Source organism: Zerene cesonia, chromosome Z (genome assembly GCF_012273895.1).
Source record: "Zerene cesonia ecotype Mississippi chromosome Z, Zerene_cesonia_1.1, whole genome shotgun sequence".
Lineage (NCBI taxonomy): Eukaryota > Metazoa > Arthropoda > Insecta > Lepidoptera > Pieridae > Zerene > Zerene cesonia.
The window spans coordinates 8,537,035-8,545,951 of record NC_052122.1 but is presented as its reverse complement, the minus strand read 5'-3'; the positions used below and the strand labels follow the sequence as shown (position 1 = coordinate 8,545,951).

At 34.0% G+C, this 8,917-nt stretch overlaps 1 protein-coding gene across 1 annotated transcript in view; it reads right to left on the bottom strand.

Annotated features, from left to right (window-relative positions):
* Positions 1-227: 227 nt before the first annotated feature.
* LOC119835805 (forkhead box protein L2-like) overlaps positions 228-8,917 on the bottom strand; it is a gene marked incomplete at its 3' end in the record, with an annotated part of 27,714 nt that continues 19,024 nt past the window's right edge. Inside the window, exons 3-5 of the mRNA XM_038360813.1 lie at positions 2,450-2,564; positions 446-759; positions 228-310 (exon numbers count right to left, since the gene is read on the bottom strand). Of these exons, the coding sequence (XP_038216741.1) occupies positions 228-310; positions 446-759; positions 2,450-2,564 (512 nt within the window). The remainder of the gene's footprint in view (positions 311-445; positions 760-2,449; positions 2,565-8,917) is intronic.

The following is an 8,917-nucleotide window of genomic DNA, read 5'->3' as shown; positions in this document are numbered from 1 at the left end:
AGTAAAATTAACCCGATAACTTACTATATTATCTGACACCGTTCTTTTAATAAAAAAAAACACAAAAATATAAAATTTAGTAACAAAAAAGAAACTTACGGATCAAAAGGCGGGTACGAGGAGGAGTATGTCCCGGGGCCGAAGTAGTTAGCCGAGATGGACAGCGACTGCACGTGCGGTTGGCCCATAGCGCCGCCGTGGAAGCCCTCCGCGTACAGCCCCTTGGAGTACGGTGGCCCACGGAACGGCCTCTTCATACGGCGACGCCGCCTAAAGTTCCCATTCTCGAACATGTCCCCACATTGCGGATCTAAAACAAAGAAGTTCTCACAACACACAGATCTCCACGTAGCGCAAGACAGTCGCACGCAGCTGTAACATTCGCATTGATTCGAAGGGCCCTTCAAGTAAATGAACACACTGTCGCAGAGGCTAGGGGACTTACCAAGCGTCCAGTAATTTCCCTTACGCTCGCCGCCGCCCTCACGAGGTACCTTGATGAAACATTCGTTCAGACTGAGATTGTGTCGGATGGAGTTCTGCCAGCCCTTCTTGTTCTTTTGGAAGTAGGGAAACTCCTTGGTTATGTAAGCGTAGATTTCGCTCAATGTTGCCTTCTTGGTCTCACTGTTTTGTATCGCCATAGTGATTAGAGCCACATAAGAGTATGGAGGTTTGGTGGCCTCAGATGTGGGTGTCGAGTTCTCTGAGTTTCCTGAACTCGAGCTTGATGCCGGCTCCGGTTTAGGCTCCGCACTGCTAACAAAAAAATAAAGATAAATATGCTCATATCTATAAAATATACATTTCAATAATTACTTTCTTTGCATCTTATTACTAAAATTATAGTTAACAGTAATGATTGTACAAATTTGGACAATAACGATTTTTTTTTTAATGACGGACGACTTTTGATCAATGACTTGATAAAACTTTTCTAAGAGAACAGAGCTATTTATAGAGCGTCGACTAAAAAATAATCAGAAGAACCTTGGCTAGATTTCCTCTCGACTACAATTTGGACTCAGTAGGGAGGGAAAAAGTGCTTTACCTACCTGCCTTATGTATTTTTCCATATATTTTCCATACTCATTCCATAGTTGTTGAAACATAAGTAGATAATTAATAGTAAAATAAGTATTTTTAATTTTGCTTATCGGCATAGTTAGTAATGGGCAATTAGTGGGCGTCATTCGCTCTATGCAATTAATTATTATAAGTACAAATAATTTCATTGAAACTTAATAGCGATTCCCTTTTCATAATTATCTTTTAGGAATGAAAGATTGGTTAGATAAATGATTTTTTTGTCAACAAAGAGTTTATACATCAAACAAGCTATAAGGATAAAAGGATACAGTTTCCAATTTTTTTAACAATAAAATGGTGTTAGTCTGGGTAGTGTCCCAGAATTAGTGAATTCTCCCGCAAATGGACTGCTAACTTTGTAGGAAAAGGGATAAAAAAAGGATTGATGAGAGTAATAAAAGGACGAGAAATGCAAAGGCTTTTTTATTATTGAATAATAGAACAATTATAGTGGTATAAGTACTCAAGCTGTATACGATAGAGACGTAGAGATATCTAAGTTATGAATAGATCTTAGACTTAGAAATCAAAGACTTTATAAGAAGTTGTTGGAAAGTCCTTAATTTCTAAAACTATATATAATACTCGCGTAAAATCAAACACAAGGAAATACATTTTACACTAGCAAGAGTTGGATATGGGGCATTGATTTGACTATAGTGTTCCACAATGTACAATCAGATAATTCAAAACATCAAATGTCATGCAAACTAAAGAATTCCGCTCACAGTCACTTCATGGGTGATTCTTTTGTGGTTTTGTGCGCAGCGCTTTTGTTTATCGGTCCCTTTATACCCAATCATGATGAACGTGTTCATTTTTAAATTTTAAATATCCTCAAAAAGATTTGCTCTCATTTGATTATTTATATCAGACTTATAATGTTCCTCGCTTAAAAATGCCCTTATGAAAAGCTTTGAACATTATTAATTGTTATAATATGACCTTAAATATACGCTGTGATGTAAGGAATATTACTCAAGCATGGGTTTAATTGCTTAGTATGTTTATTGACTAGGGCAAGATTATAATTTTATTATTATACGATAGAATTACCAAATTATAAAAGAATACTGGTATGACACAAAATGAACAAACGTGGTTCGTTATATGTTCCAACAAGAAATGAATAGCCGATTTGGCTATCTGCTTGCATATCTGTTTAATTATAAGAAGGAGGTATATTTATTAATAAATTTATATCTTTACCTCTTTATTAAAGTAAACGTGAGCAACAGATACACTTTATTTATATATTTTTAACGTTGAAATAACACAAATTCAGTGAACATTCAAAAGGATTTATAGTATTGTATAATAACACAAAGGCTTTATTTTTATAAAATCAAAAGCGAATTACCTTATAGTCTCTGGCAGTGACGTAGCCACGGTCGGCACAGTTTTGACTCGAGTGAGCACCGGAGTATTGACTCGCTCATAGTGGTTGTAGGGTCCGGGCCTCTCGGGTCTCTTTACTGAAACAATTAAAAATAGTGGCATGTGACCGCGTCTTTAGATCAATAGCTAGCGTATTCATCTTACCACTAATAGGTACTATTTTCGTGTGTTCATGAAAATATTGATGTATGAAATCCGATCAGCCCCACACCCCAGGAGGGAAACGTGATTTATGTAGTGCATTGGGTTTATTTAAATATTAATCTTTTTAGAAAATCGATCTTTTTTACTAATAATATGTATTATCCGGCTATAATATCTAGTACGCATTTATCACGTTTTAAAATTCTTCTATATTGTGTACACTCTGTAATAATACAAAGAAAATCTTTACGAAAAAAGCTCGCCAATTTTTCAGGCCCTATATTGTATATTATAATGTTCTTATTTTTTTATTTTATCTTATAGTTGCTGGAATCTAGATATTTTTTGTAAATAAGTTTAATTCGACCATATTTATAGGAGATTAGCGTGTACAAACAGTCAGACATTTTTTATTCATTTTACAGTAACGTTTTAATACGCATAAATTATATTCTTAGGCACACTTATTAATATTAATATTAAACTCCCTATTAATATTATGAATTATAAATTAGTTTCGTTTAGGCTAATAAATGTTCAATAGTAGATATAAATGATCATTGCTTAAACAAGAGGGTTCCTATTAATTATAAATACTAATTTCAATCTCAGTTCATTTTGATTCTTATAGGCAGTTACTTTATACGTCAGCATAAAGTAGCATTTGCATGCTTCTTTTTCACGCCAACTTTTTGTGGAGCCGTTATACCTACCCCCCTCGGATGCATGCTCGACTCTCACATTCGAAGTTTATTAATAACTATCTAGAAGTTATGATCAGCATAGTAACTCTGATATTCTTTTTTAATCGGCATACCTACGCACTTCTGTAATATTCGAAGTAACCCCTACAACAGGTTGTTCGAATGAATCAATAATAAAAGAACCAATCGGCACGCGGTAATAAAAACGAAACGCTGCTTAGGTAGGAAATTCATTGGAAACCAGGCTACATGTCAGGACATTCCAATTTAGGGTTACCAGATGGTAACCCTAGTCGCAAGTCTCAGCGATCGCGAACGTGCCTCCGAATACGGGTTTCTAAGAATCCATCGTTTCGTTGTAGGTAGCGGATAAAACTAAACAATGCGCACTCGTGGCTACTAAAATACACCACTGCTAATATTAATCACACATATATGAAAAACTAATGTTCGCACTATTGTTGGAACGGATTAAGTATCGAACGTTTGTAATCCGCAAAATAATACCTACTCCAGTTAATACTAGTTAAATACGCGTTTAATCAGAAACATTTATTGAATGGGCCACTCGACTGCCCTTAATATTGGTTAATCTATAAAATTATGATGAAAATTCGTTAACGCGCCTGTAGATGATTGGTCTATTTGTTGTCCTAATTTTGTATATTCAGAATAGATGAAACTACTAATTCGGCCTTATAATGAGCTGAATATGGGCTGCGTAGAAAATAATTACATACAATTATTAAAATGTTGATTAGCGTAGCGATTAAGGACTAAATTTTTTATATGTTCACATTATGATAAACTTAATAATGGGCCATTATTTATAAAATACTCTCAGCAACTATTTGACATACTTCAAAAATCTTACACCTGGGTAATACATGATCTCAATACTATAAGCAAAATAAAGCCACGGGGAAGCCGGGGCGAACAGCTAGTATAACGAATTTAACAAGCATGTAATACTAATAAAATATTAAGGTTTTTGTCCATTCGTATGACATCAAAACAAGTGGATTCCAACTTTTTCACGTATGCTTAAAAAAAAACAAAATTTTATTTTTCAAAACAACATTATTTTACATGTCCCCACTTTAATAAATAATAAAAAATCGAAATATTTATCTTTAACGACGCACAAATAGAATATTTCAACAAGAATTAAGTTGAAATTTTTCTCACATCGCATCACTGGCAATGTAATTGAAGTTGTCAAAAGTGTCTTTCGTATATATAATCCTGTAAATCTGTTATTCATTTTACAACAGCCGTTTAAATCTTCGTTTCTTTATGTCAATAAAATTATACACAAATTGAATGTTTATTTTTATCATTTTGTATGATGTTTTTTATTACCGTTTACATTTTCTTGTCTAATATTATCTACAATACAGAGGTATATGGAACATAGAATTTCATATACTAGCTATAATTCGCGGCGTCAATCGCGTGGTACCCGGGAAAAAACGTCTGTGCTAATTATAATCTATCTTTGTATCAAATTTCATACAGATACGATAAGCTATTTTGGCGAGAAGGAGTAATAAGCATCCGTACATCCATCCATACTGTCAAACTTTCGCGTTTTTAATATTAGTAAGAGTATGAGAAATATAAGTTTGGATAATAAAAATCACAATTGTGTTACATCTATATGAATTAGAAATAAATTGATGGTGTTAAAATGAAATATATCGAATAATTTGCATGTCAAGAATGCGTCAGGCGGCGGCCAGAATATCGTGTTCGACGCTGCGAACAGCACTGCATTGTGTCGCATATAGAACAATGCATCGTATTTATAAAACATTAAAAGCCGTATCGTTCGTGAAATTAATAACAAATAACAATTGTGAAACGTTAGTTCGAGTGTGGTGCGAATTACCAGAGTCGTTGAGCAACTAAACTTACAATGATCGTTTTCTCTTATTTCGTACGATTATGAAAGATTTGTATTGCGTATCAGTGTCGTTGATAACATTGAATGCGACTAATGGTTGGGATTGTACTTTTTTTTAATACGTAATGCCGAATACCGAACTTTTTCTATTGCATTATGCGGCTACGCCTAACCGGGTTAATATGCTTTTAGCACCTTAATACAAAAATAATACTTTTCTACTAAAAAGATCTGGCCTCCCTAAGGGGAGGTACCACTAAAGATGCTAAAATGGGCCCAATGGTACCAATTCCCTCAAACAAAAAATGAATCACGTCCATCGGTTGAAAACCCACTCCACCCAGTGCTATCCGCTTAATGTTTTACGAAGAACAATAAAATATAAATGGGAATTCTTTTATATTGATGCTTATATCTGTGAACACGAGCTCGACCTGTTGCCCACGAAGTTGTTTTGTTTACGTTACAAAACCTTGTATTGCGGCTCCCTATCTACGAAGGAAATTCCCGCTACATCGCTTTCCTCTGCTGTCTTTCAGCCTTCAACAAATCTCAAAATGATCGGTTTGGAACATCACGATCTTCTATCGAAGGTTGATTGCTATAAAGTATGCGATAATAAATTCTATTTCAGTATTACGACATGGGTTTTTTTATTAAACAAAATTGAACAACAGTAATGACAAATTATATGTAAATAAAAAAGGAGTTACAATTATATACTCGTTGTTATCAAGAAAACACAAGTTAGTCGTATTATGTTACGATAATTAAGAGAAAATGAGACGTGATTTTCAAGTTTGTTTCGTGTAATCGTAAGAACGTAAAAGGGACAAGATCTTAATGCCTAGAGGAGGGAAATACAATCTTTCCGTTCAATTAACAACTCACAATAGGTACTTATATAAATTTAGTATCTCCTCCGGGCATTATTATCAAACAACTGGTTAAGAGGGGACGATGTTTTATAGTAAACAGCTATTTGTTATTTTATTCTTGCTACTTTTTTTAATTAAATATTTTAGATAATTCATTTCTTTTTAAGTAAAAACTATTTGAAGTATTTATAATACCAGCCATAAATATTATAATCCTACTCCTACTACTCTAAGTGTACTTATATCGTAAACATGAAAGTTAGAATGTTCCGTACGTTTGTAATCTACTCTAAAAACAACTGATGATGATGGGATTTATATGTAATATGATTTCACAAATATTGTAATATATTATTATAATCTGGATAAGCATAGGCTACAATTTATACAGGTAATACGCGAGTGAAACCACTGCATCAAAATAGCATTTCTTATCACACGGGTATTTTTTACAGAAATTGTGATTTAATTGTGTACTTTATACATAAATTTTTAAAAGACGATAACTATTGTAAGTATAGAAGTAAACCTTACAGGAACCATCTATTAAATCACGGTTTCTCTTTATTAGTTCTTATGAATCTAGAGTTACATATCCGACGATAAGCAAACAAAGAGTTATTAAGAGCTCAATAATCGGTTCGGTATCCAGAATTTGAAACCGGTGATATAGCCGTGATAATGTGCTGAACTAATACAAAAGGTAATTGTTCTGTTTAACAATATACTTCAATAACGTAAGGCCTTAAGTATTGCATACGTAAGAGCAAAATGTTAGATAATACATCTATGAAATGTGTAATGTGATCGCGACTGTATTGAGAGAGCAAAACGGGCTATTTTGGCGTGCCTGGTGTAAGGTTTTTTCTTGAGTTAACCGCGGTCGCGTGACTCACAATTACCTAAGAAAAGGGTAAAATAGGCGGAACCTTCGCTGAGAACAACCAATGGAATGACACTGTATCTATATTATGTACGTTTATATTGCGGAGATGTCTGGATAATTGAAATACATTATGTTTTTGGTTTGGTTAATTATATTGTTAGCTTATTATTTCGTCAAAGCTTTTGTATGGTAGGCAGCTAGCGTGGTCAGGTAGGTACCTAGTTTCTTAATAATTTATTAACGAATTCAATAGCGTTATTCCTATTTATGTCGTAAAAATGATATGTATTAAAATAATAATAATCGGCAAAAGTCTATAATCGCAATACCTTTCATACATAAGCTATTAATATTTTAATTGCCATACAATGAACTACGGTTTGCATCGCAGAGGTTAATAGGACATAACCGAGTGACGTGTTAAATTCGAGAATCGAGAACCAAGTGCCCTCTAGTGCTGTGATAAGCTGTGATACTGTTATGAGATAAGCGTAAATCTTGTGATTCAGCGCAAACACATCGGGTCCTTGACTATATTCTTATAAGAGTTATAATATCACTCACGTTGTTTTTTTAGCTTTTAAGACATTTTTTGGTAGTTATAATAGCACAATTGCTTACTATCTTTGTACCCAATTTCATCCAAATGGGTGCAGCGATTTAGGCGTGAAGAACAGACAGGCAGACAGACATTTACTTTCGCCTTTCTGCCTTTTTTCACGTTTAAACCACTGAACCAATTTGGATAAAATTTGGTACATACAAAAGTTGAGAAACGCAAAAGGACCTAACATTTGTTTATCCTCGGGAACGGAAGTCTTGTGAAAAACTCTATATGGTACTGTCTATCTTTTCCTATGACAAAGCGAAGCGAATCGGAAAGCTAGTAAGCGAATGTCATTTCGGACTTTAGGATTCCAAAGTATAGCCGGATTTGGAAAGGTCTTGAATCTGAAGTCCGGTTATAAATTAAAAATAACATTATTAACATGTCGGAATGGGAAGAAGTTTTATCAATATATCTTTTGACCTCGCAATAATTATTATGGTATGGAACGCCGACCCTCTCTCGATGTCCCTCCACGGAATGCATTTTTCATAATCTACAGCAGTTAAAGCGAGCAGTTTAATAAAGAGAGTCTTTGCCCGAGTTTTATTGGCTAGATGAGATAGAACTATGCCTATTTTCAGATATAGCTTTCACAAAAAAGAAGCTATTTAGTTATTACACAAAAATAATTCACTTTTGATTCGAACGAACATTAAAGTCATATAAATGTGCAAATATCCAAAACAGTAAGAGTAGAGTGTAGTCGCATATAGGTATATGTGTAAACCATTTGCGGGTTTACGGTAAGTTAATACGAAACTGGTACCCTTAATACACCGATTGTAAACAACGTCATATACACGTTAACATTCACTCAACCACGCATGCAACACGGTGGCATAACAAATATAATATTTTTCCGCATATTTATACGTTGAAAGGCCATAAGAGCGTGATAATTTCGTCGTAAATGAAATATCGCTGTTACAGCTAATCGATTTCTTTTTATATCTAATTGATTTAGGTGTAAACTACGCTCTATATCGATTCAAACGCTCCTATTTGTATTCGATTCGATGCGGGAATGAAAAGCGAGGGTTCCATCTCGGTTATGTTGATTAAAAGTGCGTTTGGCGATGTGTTTATTAATGCCTGTAAAATCGATATTGTTGTTTTTCCGTGAGTCAAATGAAGTTCGATTCGTGGAATTTATATATAAACCGCATTTCCGATATTGTTTTGGCCCTCGAAGGCTTAACATTGAACAAATAATTTGTACTTTATTCTAATACTTAGTCTGGCCATAAATACTGTTACACTTAATTATAAAAAAATATTACATTTGAATTTCGAATCTGTCAT